General features: G+C 47.0%; 1 protein-coding gene and 2 long non-coding RNA genes across 3 annotated transcripts; 1 reads left to right on the top strand and 2 right to left on the bottom strand.

Annotated features, from left to right (window-relative positions):
- Window positions 1–1,588: 1,588 nt before the first annotated feature.
- On the bottom strand, window positions 1,589–9,559 carry LOC148652851 (uncharacterized). The gene is made up of 2 exons (XR_015925454.1): window positions 2,448–9,559; window positions 1,589–2,076 (listed from the first exon to the last, which is right to left on the bottom strand). It is a non-coding gene; the product is annotated as an uncharacterized LOC148652851 (long non-coding RNA).
- Window positions 9,560–19,122: 9,563 nt separating this feature from the next.
- Window positions 19,123–24,087, bottom strand: LOC148652852 (uncharacterized). The gene is made up of 3 exons (XR_015925455.1): window positions 23,148–24,087; window positions 20,203–20,350; window positions 19,123–19,799 (listed from the first exon to the last, which is right to left on the bottom strand). It is a non-coding gene; the product is annotated as an uncharacterized LOC148652852 (long non-coding RNA).
- On the top strand, window positions 20,526–22,668 carry rasd4 (rasd family member 4). Its single transcript, XM_088600078.1, has one exon. It carries the CDS (start codon window positions 21,310–21,312, stop codon window positions 21,934–21,936), a length of 627 nt encoding a protein of 208 aa, XP_088456204.1. The 5' UTR covers window positions 20,526–21,309; the 3' UTR covers window positions 21,937–22,668.
- Window positions 24,088–25,254: the final 1,167 nt, after the last annotated feature.

A 25,254-nucleotide genomic window follows, 5' to 3' on the forward strand; every position in this document is an offset into this window, starting at 1 on the left:
GGATAACTGATTTCCTTATGTGGCTGCTAGTGCAATTCTGTCTCTTGTGAATTCCGGGCGAAATTAAAGGGCACATTTGAACAGGCGTACTTCAGGGACATGTGTGACCACGTGTTTGCACACAAGCATATGCAGTTCTGCATGGGGGCATGATGGGTCTTGGCACATAATCACATGAACTTAATACCAAGCATGTGCCGACACTTGGGTTCTCTGGATGCTGGGCTAAGACTTGCCTTCAGCACATCAGCAGGAGACCTAGAGCTACTCACTGGCTGGATAGCTTGTTAATGCGAAGCACAGCAACCAGCTTGCCTGCTCTAGTTACATCTCTGACCAAACTAACTGCAGCCCTTGAATTCTGACCCGAAATCATTCTTGAGCAGGTGTTCAAAGAGGAGCAGACTCTGTGTGGCAGCGAGCAAAGTCCGAGCTGCGCACTGTTATGCATATTACCTGTAGACAGGAACAGATGCTGGCATTACAACTACACCGTGTGACTCTAACAGGAAACCTTATTGATTTAATTGCCAGGCAGCGTGATGCTGCATCGTTTGAGAACCAGACTAGTGATTCACTGATACATCCTGATAACATCGTGAAAATTGGCAATTAAAGCTCATTTTTTTCCTATGCATTCAGATCCACAGATTTCCTCACATTTTTTCAGTTTTTTTTCTGAGCACTGAACTGAATCAAAAGGTTATTACATACCCCATCTGTCACTTTATACAATGCCTCTTCCTCCTCACTGTCTTAAGTACATCTTCAGGTCAAAGACACTGTGGTTTTGAGTTTGTGTTACAGTTTAATGTGCAAATAAAACCCCAGTGTAAATTTCCCTTTACACAGTAATTTGGCTCCAGACATGACTTAAATGAGAAGTGTTAAAACCATTTGTAACAGAATAACAGCTAAAACTCTTCACAGGAATTCAAAACATTATCTACAAAACCAAATTAAAAAGTATGAATTGGATAACACATCAAAGAATACGAGGCAAATAGTGTGACCTTCTTTGTTGTTTGCTACAATCTGGACTTGAGGTCAGAAGTTGTTGTTTTTTTAAAGAAGTGTGTGCAGCGATAAGGTTCCTCGCTGGAAGTCAATAGACGTTTGATCTTTTTTGAGGAATAGCTGCAGTTTTAAATTATGAATGATCTTCAATACGAAAGTGAGGCTTTGAAAAGCTCAGAGCAGCCACGTGGAGCTGCAACTCATGACAGAACGAGGCACTAAATTAACAGACCTTTTCTGCAGAAAGGTGTTTACCTGCATTAGCAGAGCTACTACTTGCACCTGTGCGAAGACTGACGTATAACATTTTCTGAGGGTTGTGCAGTAGCTGTTTGGTCTAAGAGTTTCATGTAGAGGGTTCCCAGCTCAGGCCCTGACTTCATGTTACGCTCAGCACATTTCTGATCACCCTGTTACTCAGGTCCTGTGCTCACTGGCTCCTTCACTAAAAAATAACTGGACACACAAATTGAATGATACTGATGAGGACCGTAAATTAAGTTTTTAAACACAGAAACCGTGGTATATCCATTGAGGAATAAGAACAAAATAATATACGGTAGAAGGTGTATGAAGGTTTCGGATTTATTTATTGTATTAGAGCTTTGAATAGGGTTTACAAAATACCTTTTAAAGAACATCCGGGTGTTATCGGACCTAACAGATTTTTTAAAAAACTGTCCTTTGTTGATGTTTTATGGAGTTGTGCAGCGAAGCCATTCTGGAACATGCTTTCATTTCCTGCTTTTCTGACGAAGCCATCAGCCAGAAAGGCGTCTTTGTAAATGACCGATATCTCGGCTTTCATTGGCTGTTCCACAGCCTCACGTTGTGTTGCAATATCATTTGAAAAAAAGATTACACTGGCGTGGGCTCACCGGGTAACAGAGGGCGGAAAGTTCCTTTATCAAAAGGAAGCTTTATTTGCTGTGGGGGGGAAACCTCTTCTTGTATAAAGCAGTAAAACTAATCTGTAACTCAGGGCATCGGGGGCACACATCATTTAGTGATTTAAAAAAAAGGCCAAAGTCACAAGGTGGAGTTGGATAGTCACTTGCTCTAGGAAAAAAAAAGACACAGGGAAGGTTTAGAGACACATATCTGATGAGATACACTGATTCCACTAAAGCAGAGCTCCAACACCTCTGGACACAATCCACCATCAAAAATAAGGTAACTTGGTTTGTAATTCCATCCAAATGTCCGAGGTATCTGCTTCTATAAGCAATTTTTGAGAGCTCATGATAATATGAAAGCATACAGGATACAGCAGTAGAGCGGTACAGATCAAAATTTGTTACACCACATCCATACAGTTGATTGGCCATGATCATCTTGTCCCACTGTCTTATGTGCATCAGATTCAACATTAAGCTGCTAACGGTTAATCTGGATTCAAATTACAACCAAAGCCTTCTCCCTCTACATACCCCATCATGCAACTGCAGTCTGAGCGGCATGGCCACACCAAAACACTTCCTGTTTAGTGCCGTGGTTGTCACATGATCTTCCATCTTCCACAAATGGAACAACAATCCCTGAACGCTGGCTGTTCATTGTATTTTTCATACACATGGTTTTTGCAGTGCCTCTCCCCCCCGAGAGAGAAGTGCTCAGATCTCCATTGCAGGTCCTGCACCAAAGCCAAACTTGAAGAGCAGACTGACACACTGAGAACCCACATCTCACAGCCGATCAATTCCCATCTTCCAGCTGCCAAAATATCAGTTAAGAAAGTAACAGTGAAGGATCATTTTATGCAACAGCCCTTTAAGGTCTGCTGACAGACAGTGTCAGCTGCTCCCAGGCTGAATGCCGATTTTCCATGTCATTAGAATGCTTTTGATAGCAGCCTAATGCTATCTGGTCTTTTAGTCCCCCCTGTGCAAAGACTAGTTGGCAGTTAAAAAACAGATACAGTTTACGCTGTTCTATTGTAACAGTGCATCGACAGAGACAGGCAGGAAATAACAGCTCATTACTACGCAGATGTGTACAATGGCCACATACTGGACTGCAGTGCCCAGTCCCAGCAGCCAGAGAGAGCAGTACTGACAGAGGACCCAAAGCACAGATGCTTAAGCTACAGTATTCTAAACTAATGCAGCGCTTTTCAAATTTTGCAATGCATAAAATGCACAATCACACACAGGCTCCCTTTTATCATGTAAGAAGTGTTTACAACAACAGAAAATTATCATCTCAGACCTCAAAAACACATTAAGAGCGCAAGGCAGAATTCAAGATAGCCTTTTCCCATTGCTCAGTTTTCAGGCTTGAAGCAGCACAGAAGGATCTGACAGCTCAGTGGGACAATAGCAAAGCAAGCCATACAGTATCTAGTGTCTGAAGACATTCCAGCTCTGAATGACAGATAAATGAACAGCTCATGCACGCATTATTTAGTGTATAGTGTATTTCCTGCTTTCAAGCTGTGGAGCACAAAAAGGAACTTTCATATTTATGTTGGCTTTAACAACAAAACTCACCAAGCAGAGGTCCAGAATAAAGCTTTTTTTTAATTACTCTGAGCAGCACACCCTGCTGTGGGTGTGGGGCATCAAGAAAATATACGTTTTAAAGATTTTAAAGAATGTGACCTAGTAATGGAATTCTAGAGTCTCAAGACAACAGTATTATCACATGTTGCCAATAAGCAATCTTGCTGAACGTTTTAATTACATCTTGCTGAGTTATACGAACTTCAAATAAACCTAGGGCAGGGGTTACCGACCCTACTGACAAATACAGTTTAGCAAACATTCACAAAAACAAGGAAATCACCAGGAACAAAAAGAGCACTGCTGATCACGTCAAGCTGCAGGACAGTTTTGTGTAGAAACAATGCAATCGACGATAACCGCCACAGAAACCAACTTGCTTTTGAGATAACGATCCGTGAAGCACGAGAATTAACTTTTTGGCTCCAAGACAAGTCCTGGAGCTACAGTACCTTTAAGCCTGGTGATGGGGGATAAACATACACACACTTCTGCAATGATAGTAGACAGAAGTGCAAATATTAGCCCCCCCTCCTCCCATTACTCAGTGTTTGAGAGCAGCCCAGGTGTACTCATTAGTGGCAGGGGAGCGAGGGGGGGTGGAGTTAGGACACAGCGCTGGGGTCAGGCGCGTTAGTTTTGTTAGCACACACTTCGACCGCGGGGCTGTTCGGATTCGCCCTGTGACAGCTTGTAAACACAGACAAACACAGCTCTGCGGCGCTCGGGCAAGCCTGCGTCATGGTGCCATTTCTCCCGTCTGTTTGCTCGCAGATCACAGCATGTGATAAGAGGTGCCGAGAGCCAGCAGCACAGGCAGGGCATTAGCCTGCCCCCCCCGGGGTGAAAGAGTCTGGTGGCATGAGCGCTTTGAGCACACCTCTTGGGTGCACTGGGTGAAGTGTCACACCATTGCCAATCTGCAGGGAGTGAGCTGAAGTGCAAAGCAATACACAAATCTGAGCGCGTTACAAGAACAGGACAGAGAGCCCACACAGCACCGGACCAGCACACTGACAGCACGAGCCAAAGACAGAGCCTTAAGAAGTGAACGGTTTCATCATGGAGTCACACTGGCAGAGCAGGACAGCCATGCGGCCCATGAGACAGCAGAACCACAAACCCTGACACACGCGCACAGCTACCTCCGGACCCCTCCTCTTGAGCTGCGTCTCAATGGGCGGAATCAGGTGAGGGTGATACAGCAAAGCTCTGTAATAGAAGCAAGAGCAGACCACCAGAGTTTACGGTGTTATTCCACGGCACGTCTGTGCTTTTAACTTCTCGTGTGAGGCTGTGACCCGAGACCGATCTCCCGAACACTTTCCGCCCCACGGCCAGGAGGCAGACATCTCAGAACATTTCTGTGAAAGAAGTGAGCAGAACAAGAGAGAAAACATAAAGAAGAGACCTTTTTTTTCCCCCCAAGATGCTTTCTTGAGAAGCTTGGAGAAAAAAACCATGCTTGTTCCAGTTCTATCTGGTTTAATTTTGCCCGGTGCAGGTGAGTTTAGGATCATTATTGGCTCTAATTGGTGCTCACTCTGACTCCACGGGTTTTGCCTGTCGATAAAACGGGTCTCCATGGAGACAGCAGCTGTGTGAAGCCGGGGGGAAGCTCATTGTGGTGAAATGTGAGAGACACTGAACCTGGGCTCACTTCCCGGGCTGAGCCAGATTCCTGGAAGCAAGGCCAGCTTTCTTTCCAGTCCATTTGTGGGGGTTAAAAAAAAGTAACCTGCGAGCAGCACACAACGTTGCACTGGTGTGGCTCTTAAGCGCACTGCAGGGGCTAATCTTTCCCTCCTCCTGAAGATGGAACAGCTGTATCCCAATCTATTTTCAGAACAGTGCAACATTATGGACCTATTAAAAATGACTAATTTATTTTTACCCACTTATTTGGTTGATGCTTTTATCCGAAATAACTTGCATTTGCTCCCACTGATACAGCCGAGTGTTTTATTTAAACAATGCCCAAGTCTGCACTTGTGTTACAAGGCACAGAACCCCCATTTCTAAAGGCTTGCAGTATTATAATGTGGTTAAAAAAAATTAAGACCGAGGAAATCATGGTAAAGATCGGTAGCACATACAGTATAAAGGTGTGGTGGACATACTGTGCTTATTTACCAATATAAACTGCATTTTTAAACCAGCAGTCCTTTCGGTAATTATATACAGTACCTACAAAACAACCTACTACAAGCAGGAAAAAGGAGGTTGGACAATCACAGCAGCGCTGGCAGCTGGGCATTGTGGATCGTGCAGGGCCTGAGGCAGACGGTCATGCAAATGCCAAGCAGGGAAGAGATGGAAATCACTAGATGCCAGGTAAGGCTGGGAGTGTGGTTCAGCACCTAGCAGCAGTTAATGCTGCAAACCTTCAGTGGTGCTGGCAAGCAGCTCTCCTATGGTACTGGTCCAGCAGCCCAGGTATTTGCAATGCATGGTCTCCCACAACAATTCCCAGGTGAGATAGCAGTGTCCATGTCACTACGCTGCTCTGCACCTCGGCAGTGTTGGGCTGTGACCAGTTACAAGCTTCTCTGGCCCCACAGCCATGCAGAGCCATTCCCCAGACATCAGAGCATCCCCCTACGCCAGAAGGCCAGGTCTCCCGTTGTGGGCGTGATTCAGTTTCTGAGGCTGTGACATCACTTTCCGTAACATCCTCAAAGCCCAACAGGCCCTGATACACTCTGTGTTTGACTGAAGCTGCAGAACGCCGGCCATCTTAAAACTGGCACAAGCTGAAGACTGCTTTTATGGCATTCAGAAGCTGTTCAAATCCACCAGGGTGGTGGTCTTTGTTTCTCCCATTTACTGCAAAAAGGAGGTCATTGTTTCTAGAAACCTGCAAGTGGAAGAGGCTCGGATTCTTGCTCTGGATGGGTGGGGCTTCCACAGAACAAGCCCAAAACATTCTTGGGGTGCCATGACAACCGCCTCCTCACTGTGTCTGTGCTGGCTTCCTGCTTGAAATTCAGACCCACAGTGAGGAAACTCAGTCTGGAGTCAGAGAGAGTGCAGCATCGCTGTGCCGAGTGTTGCTTTAAAAAAAATTATGACTGGAGTACATTCTGTACTTATAAAAACAAAACACGCATAGACAATAGCCAGGCCACTGAAAAGCAGTATGGCTCAATTCATATTGTGCCCCACTGAACCGACATCTAAATGTTTACATAGCCTCCTATTACTTAATTTTATTTAATTCCACGATAAGGCTTATTTAGCTTGGCAAAAGCCACCGGCTGGGGGCTCATGACTCTTTCTGTGGGTGTGTACGCCCAACTCAAACTTTCCACGGCTTGTGTCTAGCTTCCTTCAGGACAGGGTGTCATCTTTAAACAGCGATCGGTCTCGCCACGCTGCCTGATAAGACTAAAAGACAAACCAGACTTAAAGCTCATACATGCAGACAGGGAACCTCACGGGGAACGGGCTGGGATTATTTTGGGACCATTTTTCTCCGTTGTAACAATAATGTGAAATGGCATGTGTGGAGTCAATAACGTTCTCCTGGTTTGTGTTGCACTGTTGTACAGTGTGCAGTATTTTCTTATATACAGATTTTACTGTACCTTACACGGTATTGTTACACTTAATGTGCATTAAGCTGTGACATACTGTGTATTGGGTTGTATTGTGTAGCTTTTTCTTATGGTGAAAGTGTATATATATTTGGATATATATTTCAGAACCTGTGATCTTAAAAACAAATGAAAGCAGTTCACCTCATTGCCTGAATCTGGAAACAAAGTAGGAGATTAAATTTATCTCTATATGTTAGACCCAATCCCTTCATGCTATAAGGAATAATATTATAATATTAATTTTGGATTATGGCACCATTTCTCCTCAGATGTATTCCTTCAGCAGTTTTATAAATTCACCAAAACAACAACATGCAAAAGTTATTCTCTTTGTAAGGACTGACAGTCTGATCTTTGTCTCTGTGAATGGTTTTCTCTCTCCTCATCATGTTGCACGAAGATCAAAAGTATGTGCAAAGATAGATTTTAACATTCTATTCAATGAACATGAAAACTGGGTCATTTTTTAAATCCTGCTTTTGAAAAAGAAAATTAATTACCCAGTCTTTCACATTTCCTGCACTGACATATCACAGAAAGCAGAAAGCGGATTACTCTAGTTCTCAAAGTGCTGACAAACAGCAAGAAGAACTACACAGCCCAAATCAATCAGGGTTTTTTTCCTCCAATTGAAGTGAAGCAGGATTTTTCTATCTTGGTGTTTTGCTATGTAGAAAAGCACAACAGGAGCTCAAACCTGTGGCACTGATGGTTCAATACACGAATGCAAGCTGAATAAACCAACAAAATCACCTCTGGCTAATGCCAGCAGTGGAATACAGCCTATTACTCAGTAGTAATCAGCAGTTCTGTAAGCAGAATACACTAATTAATCTGGAATTTAAATGGATTCTCATCGAAATCGAAAAGTCCTTAATTACCTATGCACATTGCCGAAAGAAGCATTGGAAACAATTCTGTTTATTCGGATAAAGTAGGTCATATTTTAATTTTTGTAAAGAGAACACAGACGATTCCCTCAAAAAAAGACCATCAGCTACCACTCATAAAGAATGATGGGGTGTATAACATCTTACATTTTTCTATGAAACAATAGTGAGAGATTTGTTATTCAAAGGCAGGCCGCTAAATGATCACAATAACACTTTGAACAAATGCTCATTAGATCTGCTGCAATTCCCTAAATGTCAAGTGTTATGCCTGTATAACGATGCTGCTCGCAGGGACAGCACACTCATGTGCACATGTGCAATGGATCTGAACAGCATCCCTAGAGCCCAGTCGTTACTCAAGAACACAAATGTAAAGTGTGCACAATGTACTTCTTTTGAAAATTGAAAAAAAGTGTACAAGTAGTTAATATATTCACAATGGCTGTGGGAATAACAGCTGTCTTCATACATTATTGCTTTAAAACGCCTGGGAACTCAGGAGAGAGTCATTTTCAAGCTCTCATCAAAGAGCCACACTCTCACTCTGCAGACCAAGCACTGTGAAATGAAAGTGTCAAACAAATCTCAGGAGCCACTCATGCACTTATCATCTTATTATTACAGATCTCGTCAGTCCGTTCTGATTTAAAGGCAATCTACAGTACAGTATATACAGGATTGAGTATGTCGGGATTATTTTCAGACTCCACAAAGATACTGTCTCTTCCTGCAAACGCTGTATATGTCAGAGACCTTGAGACATTCAGATGTGTGATTTCCACAGTGTGGTTCAGATCTCCAGGTGAGCCCTTTCAAAATAAAGGCACCTGACCCAGTCTGATCCATCAGACACAAGCAGTGCAGTCATCTTTGTTAGAGGTTCAGACAGGGACGTGTATATCACCTACACACAGGTTTAGATATCTTTAGAGCAGCTGGGTGTTGTGCATTTAGAAAACTGCTTATGACCAATCAAGCCAGAAGATGTCTTTCTTACCATTCTTACCAAGGTCCCACCCCTCGATACACTTCCTCTATGTAAGGTCTGATGGTTTAAATGAGGCCTCGGCAGACAAGATGGCGCCTCAGTCTTGGGAAAGAGGGCCGCAGTGCAGCTCCTCTCTGCAGAGACCGGTCTGAAGTAGACACCGTCTCTCAAACATGTGGCTTCCGCCTCAAGTGTAGCACCAAGATCACAGAGACTCCACTTCCCCGTGATGAAGCCCTCACAGGACTGACCATGCCTCTGCAAGCCTACAGAAGAGCTGCAGCACTGCTGAACTGCAGAGTCACCTCCAACGCCATTATATTAGCAAAATACTCGATAAGAACCCCATCTACAACATGCTCTTCATTCCTGTCTCTGCTGCTGGAGCCATGTTGAATGGGCCTGAATGAAAGCAGAGAACATCAGAAAAAAAAAACAAGAAGCATGGTTCTCGTCTTGCAGTCTAGATGCCAGAGTGAATTAATTCACCAGTGACTCAAGCCTCTCTCTAGTTCCCAGAGGGCTTTATGTAAACCCACTAGGAGGAAAAGTAGCTGTGATGAGATCATGTGAGCTACCAGAGTGGACAAGATCGTCATACAATTTGGAGAGTTTATCAGCACCCCCAGGGGGGGCTGAAGACATCCTGGGAGGGGTCAGAAAAGTGGACTCTCACCCCTTCCGTGACAGGGCACAGCAGGGTGGGGTGTCTGAGTCACCCTGACAGGGGAAGTGACAGGGCAGATGCCTGGTCCCAGCCTCTCTGGGCACAGAGGCCACCCAGCATGTCCCACAGGTGGCGCTACAACAGAGCAAAAGACAATGCTGATCATGAGAGAAACATGTCCAGCACGGTGAGAGAAGTGATTCCCTTCGCTCAAATCCCCATTTCCAGCTTCAAAGGATGAAGGGATACATCTCCGGCCCCAATGTTTCAAGCTAACGTTTACCCAAAGGGTTGCAGGAGTGTGGAGCAAGTTGTTGAAGTTGATACCCTGCTCTCTTTCAAGAAACAGCTGGATGAGATCCTGGGATCAATTAGCTACTATCTTCCAAACAGACTGGACGTCCCCTCTTGTCTTGTGAACTTTATCATGTTCTTGTGTAGCAAGATGCTGACTAACGAAGTTAGTTAATATACAGTATGAATAGGGAAATGACTGTGTTGTCATGTTTTTTTGCTTCATTCCAGACCCAAAGCTCACTCTGAAAGCTCACACTGCGCTTTGAGCTCATTGCCCATCCTGCCTGAGCCTGACTCACTGTGGTGCCTGAAGCCAGTTGAAGGCCCGGATCTGGGAGCCTGGGAGTGATTCCCTCTCCGATTCGCGCTTTTCCAGTCTCCGCGACTCTTATTTGCTCCAGCACACATGCTGACCCACCACCGGGGCTGCAGGAGGCGGGTCGGGTCGGGTCGGGAGAACGTGTGCCAGGGACACACTGACCGCCCCAGAGACAGCCAATTGTTGTGTGTACGGGTCAGGAAACGGCACCCCCCCCCCCCCCCACCTCCCACCTCCATCGCGGGATCTGCTGACCGCAGGCAGAGGTGCGGACCTGCCTGGAGAGGCTAGCAGACAATCCCACACAGACTGCACTGGGCTGCGGCCGCAGAGCCCCCCGAGCCCCCGAGATACAGTGAATCACTGCTGCCAGCGCAGTACAGTTCCAGCACCGCGGTGAAAGTTTCAAGAGCGCACTCATGCAACTAATTCCAGCTTCCTTCAAATAGGTATTGGAGTTGAAGAAAATCAGAGGTTGCAAAAGGATAGGAAGCCCTTCAGTGCATCTGGTAGCTGGTAGTTAATAGCAATTGATGCCGTTTCGTTTTTCGGAGAAGCAAGACCGTGAGGTTTGACCAAATGACTAGACAGCTTGTTCCAGACTCCACAACCTTTTGTGTAAAGTACGGCCTCCTGCCCTGCTCTCGGTTTTAAATGAAATGCTCTCCCATGTAGTTTCCACTTGTGCCCTCTAGCATGAGTAATTAATGGGGAGGAATATTTTTTTAAGAAAGAAATTGCGTGACAAGCAAAATAAAAGAAATGAAATATTATTGAATATTAAATTGATGATGTCCCCGACATCTTTATTATTTCATGTTGATGTTTTTTTACAGAAGTTAGCCCCATGATTCTCTGCTCTTCTCCAATATTTATAATACAATATAACAGAATTCCATCTATAGCCATTTTCCTACCAAATGCATCAGATAATAGGGGGAGGAGATGTCATCAACTTGTTTCACACTTTCAATTGGAGGTGATAGTAATGGTTTCACTTAGCTATTGTTCTCATGAAATCTCCTGTAGATCTTAAAATGTCCTTGAGCTGAACTGTGCCCATGTTCTCAGTAGGTTAATTTCAGCCCCTGATCTTTAGCTGTTACAGCATGTCCTTCTCCTCCTCACTGGAGGGCATTTGGACATCTGCATCAGATGTCTTGCAGGAGGGACATGGGGCATTTTCAAGTCAGATAAAGACATACAAGTTGGCATGTTACACCAGTCACCTACACTCACAGGTCACAGTGCCAGACATCAACATCTCCACGTACATTTCCACAGTGTTTACCCCAGTCTCATGCAGCTCTCTATAGTCTATCACACAAGTCAAGATACTAGAAATGTTTTTTTAATTCACCTGCTGTCAGGACAAACGTGGAAAAATAAAATGTCTTCTGCTACATTAGGCTATACTGCCACTTTTCCGAAGAGAACGGGTTGTTGTTCCATTAAGGAGATCATAATGGGACTATTTACCCCCAATGGGGGAAATAAATGAGCAGGAAATGGCAGTTCAGTTTTACATGGCAGATCCTTGTTCATACAGTTTATCTAAGTGAACAATCTGTCTCCTGAATTAAGACACACTGAGGATTACCGAAAATGAAATCTACAGGGGTCGCTCCATCCTGCTGAAAGATATTCTACTGGTGTTCGAAAAAATGAAGAAAAAAACAAGCAGTGACCTCATTTCCACTCATTTTAAATTATGTTTTAGTATTGAATCTTTTGCCCTCTGAAGAAAACTTCGAATTAACTTACACTGGCAAAGCTCCGCTCATTTTTTAGAACTCCACTTAAAAATAAGAATATTCAAGATCAAACCCTGGGAAAAAAAATTCTTTGAAGCCTTTGACTCCATACCCAAAGGGAATAACGTTTCAAGGGTATTCTTGTTTTCAGCCACCCTTTAAACAACACTGCTTTCTAATGGAGTTTTGAAAGGTTTTAATGTTGACAGCCCTGCAGTAACAAGAGTCATGCTAATCACCCAAGCACAAGCTCTTCAGCAGGCAAGTGTGGAAATTCATGTGTCACTGTGTGGCCTCACTGATTGACTGGAACTCTTGAAGCAAAGACTTTGACTCTAACAGGTGTTACAGAGTTTATTATGCGAGACGAAACCTCAAAATATATCCTGCATCCACTTGACACCCATCAACCTCCCCGTTACAATTCTCCCTGACACGTACAGCAGCCTTTCCAAGGAACTTAAAATCAAGGAAACTCCAAGGAAATTAAAGTTCAACAAGGATCCTGATTCATGTCCCTCACTCCTCCTGCCTGTGTTAATTACAAATCTTCAGCCTTTTAATTGTTTTCAGTCCCTAAACATGGAGGAAGCTGCTGCTCTTATTAGACTACATCCATCCATCAATTTTCTAACCACTTCTTCCAATTCAGGGTCGGGGGGAAGCAGCAGGCAAAAGACACAAGGCGGGGTACACCCTGGACAGGACGCCTGTCTTTTGTAGTGCACGCACACACACACACACTCGCACTCGCACCAGGACCAGCTTTTCCAGACCTTAAACACCTTGCAGATAGCACCCCAAGTTCTAGTTAGACTTCAATGCTCATTGATTAAAGAGCTGGTTGTAGACAAGTCCCAGACTGGAGTGGATTGGGAGATCAGGCGTTTTTCTCTTTGCTGGAGGGAGAATTTGAAGTCTCGGGACGCGGATGAGCCGAAGACAAATCCATCAGGAATATAAAGGCTCTGATCTGAAAATGTTGTGCTTTGATATTTCCGAGAGATACAATGATATGTAGAACAGAACTGTAGCGAGACCCTGCAGGGCATGGAAAATGACAAAAACACTTTTAAAGTTTTAGTATCTTTCTAATTAAACCACTTCTTGGCTGTGTTTCACATCTTAGGCTTAAACCTGAGGCCAAGGTAGTGACAGCACTCTAATTATGTCTGTTACCACAGGACCATATCAACATTACAGAACAACACAGTCCTGCAGCCCTGCAGCCCTGCTTCACGCAAGTAGGTCATTTAAAAAAATAAAAAAGAAATGAAAAGTGGATATCTTTTTAAGATGTCTTCCATTCTACCCAGAGCACTCGGTGACCCTGGGAATGACCGCATCGTTAGGAAAAATACTTTTCTAGCTCACTCTTGCAAATCTTTACCCCGAGGGGGGAACATGAAAACAATCACTAAAAAAAAAAAAATTCTATATCTGGTGTGGTCTGAAAAAGTCAAAAGGAGGCTTTGTAAAAGCATTTTTTTTGTGTTTCCAAGCTTTGGAAACGTCCTCCCCACTGGGCAGTTGCTCCTCAGATTAATAACCCAGGTGACCTCATGTTTTAATCATGCAAATCAGCTTTTTCCACCTCTAGCCTTGGGAGGGAGAGGAGAGGCGCATACAACCCTGGACTTTGAACTGTTCAGCACCTCGTCAGTCATTTTCTCCAGAAGTGTCGTTTAAATTTTAAAAAGCCGTCGCTTTAAAACCTGCCCGCGCACTGCAGGGAAAATGCTCGGAAACCCTCTTTTATTTCAAATTTCAGGATGTGTGCATGCATAACAGTGTAATGTGAAAACGAAGAGTGAGGTGCGGTCATGATCAAGAACGGTCAAAAGACGGTATGAATTCTGATATGTAACGGGGGTTTTGTTATAGCAAATGTTTTAACACCCTCTTTTCAAACTCTGTTAGTGTCAAACGCTTTCCCAGATTGCAACAACAAACGATTATCGCAGCTCTCGAACCCTGCACGCCCCACGCTGCGGGACACCTGATGGGCTCCTGAGGTCACACAGAGGTCAGAGGGCACGCAGCGGTTGCCGTAAGGTCAGCTGGAGGTCAGACGCCACCTTTACCGACAACAGCCTGGATCCGAGCCGGGGATCTATCGGCAGGCGCTGCACTTGCTTTTACCTGAGCTGACAATTCAAAATCTGGTAGGTACCCAATTTGGCCATGCTTAGTTCGGCGAGAGCGTCACTTGAATTATTTACGCAAGCGTTCAAATGTAAAACACGTGTTAAAAAAAAGCTGTGCACCTCCGAGCTGCTCATGGCCACTCGTCTCTTCACCTTGCTGACCGCGGCGTTTTGCATGTTTTTGTTGCATGTCTCTCCTTATAGTGCGCTGTGAGGGGCAGGGTGACATATGCGGGTGGGTTTTTTTGGGTCAACTATATTTCAAATGAATAATTTAACTTGCTCTGTAATTAGGTGGTATGAAATCCGACTGAGTCACGTCAATGGCGTGTTGACGCGCAAGCTAGAAGGCGGAAAAAAAAGTTGTGACCGTTTGAGGCGTTAGGGTAGGCTAGTTTCTCTTACATCGCTGTTCAGTGCGCAGACACAGGAGAATCCAGCTCCGTCCTGTTGAGTCCGAGTTTATAAGGGTCACTAACACAAAGCCAAAGGCTTGTTATCTTACCATGCCTATAATTAAATGAGCTGTTCATGGATCAGGGAAGAAAAGAGTAATACTGTATGTAGGGCAGCAATGTAGGGCAAATTAAACAATTCACCAACACAGAGAGCACTCCTGTGACACACACGCACACTTACAAAACAAAGCTAGGCAGCCGAGTGGGACTCAAGCACATCTCTTGCAATTAATTCGTTAGTTCGGGAACATAAAATCACCAGACACACGGAAAACTGTGTCAATGCATCCGACCAAATAACACAGATCAGCAGGCCGACTAAATAAAAAAAGCAGCTTTCTGAGAGCTTCTCAGAAGGCTGGGAGAGTCAAGAGGCGAAGCACAGAATCGCGGCCCACAGGAAGGAAAGAGACTCCCGGAGAAAAATGAGACACAGGACTGCTGTGTTGATCGCAGTGTGACGTGTGGGGAAGCACTCCATGTACTCCATATCGATAAATGGAATTTAAATGAAGGGATGCTGAGATTGTACCATGCACTAGTAATGGTCTTGATTTTGGTGACAATCTAAAAACAGATCTCGCTGCTCTGGAATCGAGTCCTCGGACCTAAACGCCCTCGACACTGCTGCAGATGTGCAGCTTGTGGCTGCAATAGGTGTTGTTAAATGGCTTGTGCTCACATATACACAGTCTGTGCCTGGAGGGTAAGGGCTGTGAGCTGTCCGAGGTGTGTGATGAGGTCTGAGCTAACCCCTTTATATTATATTGAGGTGACATTCATATTATTTCAGCTGGGTGGAAACTGATCATGTGTGCAGATGGCAACAGCTGTCACCTGGATACTCCCTCAGTCAGAATGAAGCGAAGGGGTTTGTCTCATCAGGAAATTGCATCTGTTTGCTGCACACACCAGAAATGGCTCCAGCAAGCTCTGCAGTCCCAGAAGTACCTTCAAGACATCCACTCCGTGTGTGTAGTTAGAACATAATTTCTGATCCTCCGCTAAGATCGTGGTCTGTGATTAAATTAAGCCCTCCCCCCTCCTGGTAAATGCTCAAAAGATTTTAGCTAGCAGCTTTTCAATCACATTTCATTGCACGTAAAAAAAAAAACAACAACAAAGGAGAAGACAGAATAAAAAGCTAAAAAAGGCAATTCCATCACAACCAGCCTGACTTCTTACTGTCAGAGCCCATGTGAACCGGCTGAGCCATGTGCCCTGGACATCACAGAGAGAGAAGCCTCATCTTTCAACACCCTGTTTCCCCACTGCACGGGCAAAGCCTTGAAGGAATAACACTCCAATCCACTCAAAGAACGCCAGTGATCAAAATCTGCACGTACGTGGACTGTTTTCTCAGTGCTCTGGCTGCATTAAGAGCCAGAGAAGCCCGTTTAGGCACCAGCTCAAGGAAGTCGTGTGTGACTGGCTACACAGGAGCAAGCGAAGGTTAATTCCACACTGTTAAGGATCGACACAACGTTTCGGCTACAGAGCCTTCTGCAGGCCCTGCTCTTCCTCCCGTCCGAGCACAGGCGATGGATTAAACTCACCGAAAGCAAAAAAAGTGAGTGACAGAAAGTAAAAAAACAAGACGTTTGTTTATTGTTTGGGTTCCAATCTATGTGCCTGTGACTTCCATAAAAGCCCCAAACATGCTGGGAAACCCCGAGTCGTTCGGATCATTATGTTTGAGCGTCGCCGTCTGACCATCTGTTCCGTGTCCTGGCTCTGCACTTAAACCCCCTCCCCCCCCACCAGCTTGCTCCAGACTCCCAGCCCAGGCCCTGACTGTCTTCATCTCTCAGTTCGCCACCGCAAGGCCTGCAGTCACAGAGCACCACACAGGTCCCACAGTGGCAGTCATAGAGGAGAGCGAATCGTCATCCTCTGGAGGGCCTGCAGTCTCCTGGGTTTTGTTCCAGTCACATCATAGGCTGAACAACTGTAATACTTCTACCCGGCTCTGAGGCTGGATTGTAACCACACCTTTAATTAAACGAATGCCAGCTGTAACACACCTTTAGAAAAATCCTGTATACGCCTAATTTAGAAAATAACGAGGTTATAATTGATTAATTGACTACTATGAATAGGGATTCCCCAGTCACAGTCGGTCACCGAGGCGACCTGGGCTCGAACCCGCGACCACGGTGCTCAGCATTAGCGGCTGATGTACTCGGGAGGCCCTGAAGGCATTTATTTCTCACCTCCACAGGTGCTTAGCAGCCACCAGCCACTGGCTGCTGACTCTCCTTCCAGCTGCCAGAGCTCCACTGGGGACGATGGGAATGGTGATTATCATCGGTGCCAGTACATCATATTCAATATGCAGGGAGCTCCCCGTGGATCCTCCTTAATGGGAACCGTAAAACAGGGACGTTAAGAAAATCGACGTTAAGTGGGGGAATTATGTCCCCATGAGAAATAGTGGAAATTGGGATTAATGGGAATCAGGAGGACGTAAATGTTTCCCAAAGGACATTAAGTGCAACATGTTTCTCCATAAGAATTTATGTGTCTCAACGGTATTGGGAACCAGGACGTGACGATGTCAGTCTACGGTAGTGCACATTCACGTCTTCTGTGTGTAAACAGAGCTTTCACTTGTGTGTGTGTGTGTGAGCAACCGTGAGAGACACCGATAGAGAAAGAAGTGCCGAGATACAGGGAGAGGCAGGATGTTGTACAAGCTACAAGATGGTGTAGTGCATCCGCATCTATACATATTGAGTAATGATATTTCTATAGTACAAAGCAAATTTGCAGTGCGTTTACCTGGAATTTGCCACATTTTACATATTTTATATATAGGAGAGGTGCTGTACAAGCACACACTCCTCTGAAGGAGTAGTCATAACAAGGAGAAAGACAAGCAGCAGGGGTACTTCGCTCCGAGGATAAGAAAGGGCTGACTCTCTTCTACGGACGGCATCTAGAGAGCAGCGGGGCAAATTGGACGATGTGCAGAACTGCCCCGGCACCTTCAGCGCTTCAAGATGAAGCCTTCCTCTTGTGTATCGCTGGAGGAGTCGGATTGCAGACAGACCCCCCCCCCCCCCCCCCCACCCGCGGAGTCATGAAACCACCGTCACTCTCATCCCCGACATGAGCCCAAGGCCGCCTCGGAGCCTCGTACAACAGCGCCCCCTGCAGCACGGGCACAGAGCTGCGCCAAGCTCTCTATTTATAGGATCGCCTCAAGTGTAAAAAAATAAATAAAATCACAGCCCCCATGACATGATATCTGAAAGCAAGAGGATCCAGTTTCAGCGACAGGCTCCAGCTCCTTGAGTTCGGGGCAGTGAAATAAGTCTCAACTCCCTCCATTTGTCAGATTTACTCTTCATCATAGAGGGGAATAACTGAACGGCCAAAAGCTGAAAAAAACAAGAACAACAATAATAATGCTAACAATAATACATCATGCATCCTTTGTATGCATGTTCCTGGACCCTCAGGATAAATAAGGCTCCAGGATTCTCAAGGGCTTAACACACTTCACAGATTTCCACACGTTTCCTTAAAATCACAGGGGCCGTGCAGCTGTAAATCACGGCGCAGTTCGCGAACTCCATTTAATGCTTCCAAATCTCTTTAGTGAGTGTCGCAGCACCCCCCAGCAGTACGTGTCAGGGAACTGTCTGCTCTGTGCAGCCTTCCCCTGCAGGTTGCGCTGCAGGTGTTCCGGTTCATGCTCCTCGGAAGCTCTCGCCCCCGGTGTGGGCTTTGTAGCGCAGCCTAAGACACAACGGTCCTCACACAGCTCAGCGCCCTCCGTCAGGGGAGCCTGCTGGGGCCAGCGCCCCACACGAAGGAGCTGCGAAAACACCAGCGGGCCCTCACGGGTGTTCAGAAGGGCACTGCAGTTTGAGTGGAGTGGAGTCCATTTGAGTGCCGTGTCCAGAAAAGCGCTATGTAAGTGTAAGGAATTATAATTATTATTATTATTATTATTATTATTGGAGGCCTGCAGGGGCGCCTACGCTCAGCCCAGCCCCTGCAGGAGAAGCGGGACAGAGGGAGCGGGGAGCAGCCGAGATTGACGTGCCGCGGCCCGCAGTGTGTGAATGGACGGGGCTGGGGGTGTCGGAGCAGCTCCCAGCTCCCCGGAGCAGGACAGCACAGCTTGTCAGCTGTCCCCCCTCATCTTTCAACACCCTGTTTCCCCACTGCACAGGCAAAGCCTTGAAGGAATAACACTCCAATCCACTCAAAGAACGCCAGTGATCAAAATCTGCACGTACGTGGACTGTTTTCTCAGTGCTCTGGCTGCATTCCGTTTAGGCACCAGCTCAAGGAAGTCGTGTGTGACTGGCTGCACAGGAGCAAGCGAAGGTTAATTCCACACTGGAAAACTGTTAAGGATCGACACAACGTTTCGGCTACAGAGCCTTCTGCAGGCTCTGCTCTTCCTCCCGTCCGAGCACAGGCGATGGATTAAACTCACCGAAAGCAAAAAAAGTGAGTGGCAGAAAGTAAAAAAACAAGACGTTTGTTTATTGTTTGGGTTCCAATCTTTGCTCTGTGCTACAGCGGGACAGAGGGAGCGGGGAGTAGCCGAGATTGACGTGCCGCGCCCCGCAGTGTGTGAATGGACGGGGCTGGGGGTGTCGGAGCAGCTCCCTGCTCCCCGGAGCAGGACAGCACAGCTTGTCAGCTGTCCCCCCTCCGCCGCCGCCGCCGCCTGACGCTGATCACACAGGACGTCCTCGGGAGGAACGCTTCACCGGAGCCCCGTCCGCTCCTCTGCCAGCGCTCTTAACTCGATGTGACAGCATCGCAGGCCCTCGGGGACACGCGCGCAGGACTCTGGAACCAACCGTTTAGAGCCCTCTGCAGAGCCGCCACACGGAAAAACACGTCCACTTACTGCTTCAGGGCACAGGGCACAGACCTCGTCTGACCTCCGGGGCCGGGCTGTGAGTACAAACACGTGAGAAAGGGGCTTGGTGACTGTAGTAAACATGCTGACAGGAGTAATCCAACAGAGAAACAAAGGCACCTGGCAAATGGGACATCTGGAATGAGCTGCCAAGCTGTGGAGTTGAAGCTGACTCCATCTGACCTTTCCAGTAACAGCAGGATAAGGTCCCAGTTAACCACCAGTACTCATGCAAGCAAGGCGTGCTAAATAACTCGCTCACACTTGCAGCCTAAGAACACAAGAAGAGTTATAAAACAGGGAAGGAGAGTCAAGCCGTCTGCAAGCATCTAATTGATCCAAAGAAGGAAGCCAGGCTATCAGCTTCAGCATGCAATCAGCTTTTTCATATATGCGCAGGTCTATGAGTTAATTGACCTCAGAACTGTGTGACACACCAGCCAATTCAACAATATTCCTCTTGTGTACAAGGTCACTGGAGCACAGATGCAAGCAGAGCATCACAAATAAGTCTAAATTCTCACACTGCAGAGTCTGACAGTGTGAAGAAGGGAGGGAGAGAGATTTCCCTGCAGACAAGCAAAACAATAACATATGCTTGCTAACTTCAAAACTGCTGAACCTAATGTAACCTTTCAATTTTGTTTTTATCATGTATTCAATATTAATATCACCTCTTCCTGGCCTAAGAACCCCTGAGGAGCTCTGCAGTCTTCACCAGCCTGGCGCACACTGGCCACGCCCGCAGGGCACAACAGCAGCAGAGGTCAGGGGTCACCCAGCAGGGCTGAGGCTCAGCAGCTCCATCATGAAAGATGCACGCTTAAACAGAACAGCAGAGTGGAAACATAAGTGACATTTCACAGCTCAGTGCAGACGTTAGAGATTTACAGAAACATTGCTAAATAGAATGGGGCAATTTTGTGATCTTCACTGAAAAAAGCATTTCTATGCATAAATGCAGACAAACATGAGCCGCAAGACAACCATGAATAAGAGTTCACCTGATTGTATTTGCTTCCCAACACAGAAAGGTTCTGTGCACAAACATCTCAACAAATGAGGAAGAAAAATGCTTTCTCTCTTCAAACCATAGAACCAGTCGCTTCTAGCATTCATGATACAGTCCTGTGGTCATTATCTACAGGAATACACTATCTACAGGAAGGTGGAAAGGCGCACTGTGGTGCAGGGTGATATCTAATCCTGCCTCAGTTTCTTTGCATTTCGGATTTGCCTGTGGTGCAACAACTAAAGAAGCTGCTTGCTTTTCCCTCTACTCCAGACAGAGTTGCACAGCTAGCTGCAGCTGCAATGTATTCTGGTGGTGATGCTCCGAGACTCCAGACGGTTTGGACCACTGTCCTCCTCCTCCCCATCTCCTCCCCTTTTCTATTTTATTCCAGAACTAATTTGCATGAAGCCGTGTCATTGGTCGCAGGAGGACACACTCCTTCAGCTCGAGGCGTGCTGGTTGGCTGGAGCCCGGGAACCTCAGCTGGCAAAAACACAGATAAATAGGAGGCATGCAGGCAGAGAGGCACCAAACTGCTCCTCTCGCACAACGACTGTTGCTGCTGCTGCTGCGAGATTCAACAGCCAGAGTGGGGAAGGGCTGCTGTGACCACTACCTTCTGCATCGCACGGCTACTCCCGCTCGGCAAGAGAACTTGAGGAGGGCTGGCGTTTAGCCAAGGAGTCTGCAGGGCTCCGGAGAGCTCCGATCGAGAAGACAGAAGCACCGGCGGGTGCCAGGGTCACAGCCCAGCCCGGGCCGGGCGATGTCTCTGGACGAGAAGGAGAAGACCCAGGTGCGGCTGGTGTTCCTGGGGGCGGCCGGCGTGGGCAAGACCGCGCTGATCCGGCGTTTCCTGCAGGACACCTTCGAGACCAAGTACCGGCGCACGGTGGAGGAGCTCCACAGCAAGGAGTACGAGGTCGGCGGAGCCAAGGTCACCATCGAGATCATGGACACCAGCGGCAGCTACTCCTTCCCGGCCATGAGGAAGCTCTCCATCCAGAGCAGCGACGCCTGCGCCCTGGTGTACGCCATCGATGACCCCGAGTCCCTGGAGGCCGTCAGGAGCCTGCGGGACGAGATCCTGGAGGTCAAGGAGGACAAGTCCGCGCCCATCGTCGTCGTGGGCAACAAGGCGGACCGCGAGGACGGGCGGCGGGTGTCTAGCGGCGACGTGCTGTCCACCGTGGAGCTGGACTGGAACAGCCGCTTCCTGGAGGCCTCGGCCAAGGAGAACGAGAACGTGCTGGAGGTGTTCCGGGAGCTGCTGCAGCAGGCCCAGCTGCCCAGCCGCCTGAGCCCGGCGCTGTGGCGGCGCCGCGAGACCCTCCCCGCGGGCGCCGGCCCCCGGCCGCCCATGAGCAAGACCAACAGCTGCGCCGTGTCCTAGCGGCCTGGGGGGGGGGCGGAGCTCACGGGGTTGTCACGGGAACGGGCCGAGGAAGTGGCTCTGGTCCTGCCTCCGAACCTCACCCCGCCCCACCCAGCCCATCTCCAGCCCCACCCCACCTGCCCCCTCCCCCCAGCGCCTTCAGGAGGAAGGGGCACGTCGCTGCGGGACCCTCGCACAGGGCGCAGGCGGGACGGTCCGAGGGAGGGAGATTGAGCCGACGGCTTCTCCGCACGACGGGGCCAGTCTGCGCCTGTAAACGATCCCGTTCCCGTCTCGGCGCGCTGCGGGGCTCGACGAGAAGACTTCCTGCCCTTCAGAGGTCGTGTCTGCTCGTCTCCACTCCGCTGTGTTTTCTGTTCTCACCTTCGCCAAGCCGTGAGACGGCTGCATGCGCCACGCTTGTGCTGTGCTCGGCGCTTGAATTTTAAAAGCGCGTTCATTTCATGCATCTATACAGTTCCTTGGGGGGGATAACTGAACTCCAAATGCTGTAAATAGAAACGTCTTTCTTGGTGTTTTGAAGCCGCCTGCGATGCACGGGAGCAGGATTTAGGCTTACGGCGTGACCTGCCCTTCTTTCCGACTAAGACCCCGAGTTCATGTGTCGTGTTCACTGCGGTTTGTACGTTTCAGTATTGCGTTGCACGAACGTTATCGAGCACCTTTTTGTTTTCTACCTGGATCTTTAGTTGGGTATTTGATTTGAAATAAAAAAAAACGTTCAATGTGCGTGCGTGTGTGGTTGTGTTTTGTTACTTGATAAGACTTGTTTTCTTAATTTTGTTTCTTGATGTTACTCGTTTTCTTAATTTTGGTAATCTAATAAAAACAGAAATGCCTCATCAGCAACCCGTGTGAGAACTCCCGGAACGCTCCCAGAAAAACGTCATTAACACGCAAAATGGAAAATATTTTTTTACGTGATTATTTTCACATAAAGCTCTTAAAACGGTACCTTGAAGGAAAATTGGTTTGCAGATTCACGATGGTCAATTAAGTTATCAAGCTGTACATTTGTTCTCACCCAGATAAGAGGTAAATAAAACGATTACATTTCCTGACGACACTGGGAAATCAGAACAATATATTTATACTAATTTTCTGACAGTTAAGATCCTTAACATGCGCTTCTATTTCACTGTTCTGTGCCTTAGTCGTGGTACCGGTTAAGAGCTCGTTTTGGCTCAGAGAATCCCCAGGTTACATACCTGTGCGGGTACTGAGGTACAGGTGAGTCGGTGGGGCTCAGCGGTGGCTCCGCTGGTCCTTTCCTAGTGCGACACCAACCCCTGCCTTTCGGGAACAGACCTCCTGATACCCGGTTCCCCTGCAGTTCTTCAAAGTCCAATAAGAGCTAAAAAAAAAACTACACGCGTTTGGAGAACACAGGCGGCTCACTCGGTTTTGAAGTCATTGTCCCCCAAATTGGGTGGTTAATAATTCATCCCCGTAACATTTACGGTATCATTTTTTTAACTTTAACCCAAAACATGAACAAAAAAAAACTTTCCAGAACCGCGAAGCCCACCGTTTTATCTCATCTACGCATAGTGATTGAGCGCCGCCTGACGGAGAAGGTAACAACATTCGTGGTGTGTCGGAAAACTGGTGCTGGACATAATTGAGCAGGCTTGCGCCAGAGGAAACTTTCGAATGCGAGAAGGTTTAGTAGTTCTCAAGATGAGATCTGCATCGAATGTTGTCCACTTTATTTAACTCTGGGAGAAAATAAGTGTTTTTTTTTATCAGGAGATTTACAGTTATTTTGTATTATTTCAATACGGGAGTGGGGGGGCATACAGCAGAACGGCATGTAATTAGCAAAATACACAATCAATTCCCCCAACCCGTTTCGCGCATTACTCCTCAGCTGAACAGACATTGCCTTCCTGCCTTGTTAACACGGGTGAGGAGTGCAGAGCGGTCGTCACGCTGAATGGTCGCACTCTGCCCCCTAGCGGTGTCCTCTTCGCATTACCTGTCAGTGGTGGCGGCCCAGACTGCGCAGGCGTGAGCACGGCGTGTTGGCAGGTGCGTTTGAGTGAAGGAACCCCAGGCAAGCAACTGGAGACAAAAGACTATTGTTCCCGATATTGTTTAGTAGGAAGTGGTCTTGTTCCTGCAATGCAAATGATGTTAAACTTTCCACGGAAATTCACAGTTTTAAAAACGTTTGTGTAAGTGGGAAACAATGAACTCGCTCGATCAATCAAAACTGTGATTCTCAGTTTCTAAGACCGTGGCTTTCTACATGTAAAATGTTTTATTAAAAATGTTAAATTAGTTTCAAGGTTAACTTCAGACAGCGGAGGTTGATAAGATTTGCTCACATCAGCACCAGATCTCCTGGGTTATCCGTTTGAATTGTAGTTCTTACACTGCATAACCATCAGTATGATAGGGGATCAACAGAAGTGTGTCGTACAGCCGAAGCCTCTCGCTCGGGAAACTCCCAGCTAGAAGAGGCCATGTATGAAAATTATTAAGGTGACACAGCTTTTACATTTTCTAGACAATGTAGGGAAGCAATGAAAAACAATGATGCAGAATACAAATGCAGAATTAAATCAAGGGATGTTATGTTAGAGCTATAAGACATTAGTAAGGCTTCATTTACTGTGTAATATTGTGTGCAATTATGGTCGACATGTTAGAGGACTAATATTGCTGCTTGGAGATCCGTCCAGAGACGACCCTTGGGTGGAAGGGAGTGTCCTGCACTGCTGAACCTTTTTAGCCTTGAGATGACGTGGGGACCTGAGACGTGTTCAAAATCCTTTCTTCAGCAGGATCAGTGCAACACAAACCAGAGGGTGCAACTCTCTGGAGGTGTGTTTGATTTCGAGAAGAGGGGGGCATTTCTTCCCCCAGAGGGGTAAGTGGGAGTGTGGAACGAGCTAGCCAGGCACATTGCTTGGAGCTGGTACCCCCGGCGTCTGTCCAGGCACAGCTGGAAGAGATCTGTGGGCCAAGTACCCGGATGGGCTGAGTGCCCTTCTCTCAGCCCATCCGGCAACAGCACAGAGGATCTGTGAGGATCGGTGAGATCCGATTGATGCTGCCACTAGTGAGGACACTTTCTAGAGGACTGGAGATAAGGACCACTGTTTTTGGATGATATGTTTTGAGAAAAAAATCTATCTATAAACACACAACTCGAGTGTCGTCTAATTGGGAAGATAAATCAATGACATGTCACAATGAAAACAAGCAGAAACAGCTGTGGCTGAGCCCTGTTGTACAGCTTGCAGGGCAGGCTGGGATCCTGTCAAGGCCCTTGAGCAAGGCCCTTAACCCCAGCTGCTCCAGGGGTGC

This window comes from Lepisosteus platostomus, chromosome 11, assembly GCF_059453375.1.
Source record: "Lepisosteus platostomus isolate fLepPlt1 chromosome 11, fLepPlt1.hap1, whole genome shotgun sequence".
In the NCBI taxonomy this organism is placed as follows: domain Eukaryota; kingdom Metazoa; phylum Chordata; class Actinopteri; order Semionotiformes; family Lepisosteidae; genus Lepisosteus; species Lepisosteus platostomus.

Coding starts and splice junctions, on each gene's coding strand:
- rasd4 (XM_088600078.1), top strand. CDS start 21,310: ATGTCTCTGGACGAGAAGGAGAAGACCCAGGTGCGGCTGGTGTTCCTG.